This window comes from Alligator sinensis, unplaced genomic scaffold (assembly GCF_000455745.1).
Source record: "Alligator sinensis unplaced genomic scaffold, ASM45574v1 scaffold1146_1, whole genome shotgun sequence".
NCBI lineage: Eukaryota > Metazoa > Chordata > Crocodylia > Alligatoridae > Alligator > Alligator sinensis.
Window position 1 is genome coordinate 55,179 of NW_005842696.1, and position 328 is coordinate 55,506.

Genomic DNA, 328 nt, shown 5'->3' on the forward strand with positions numbered 1-328 from the left:
CTGGGGAGCACCATGGGGGCAACCATGGGAGTGGTACCATATGGTTGGACTATAGCAAATATAGTATCAGAGGAAAGGATAAATAAGACCAAGAGGTAAATGGACAACGGGATGAAATGCAACATGCCTGTTATCTTTCTTTAATAAGATAACTGACTTATAAAGCAAAGAATATGCAATAGAGCTCATGTTGGGACTTCTATAAAGCATTTGATATGGAACTGCAAGAGAAATTTTCAGAAAAAATAGAGAAGGAAATTAGTAGAGGAATTATAAGTTTGGTAAGGAGTTAACTAAAGGGAAGGTCACAAAGGGAAGGTGTTGATAG

The 328-nt window shown here is 37.5% G+C and overlaps 1 protein-coding gene across 1 annotated transcript in view; it reads left to right on the forward strand.

The window, feature by feature from the left end:
- Positions 1-215: 215 nt before the first annotated feature.
- MAP9 (microtubule associated protein 9) overlaps positions 216-328 on the forward strand; it is a 36,215-nt gene continuing 36,102 nt past the window's right edge. The window contains exon 1 of the mRNA XM_006034059.3: positions 216-281. Within this exon, the coding sequence (XP_006034121.1) occupies positions 216-281 (66 nt within the window). The remainder of the gene's footprint in view (positions 282-328) is intronic.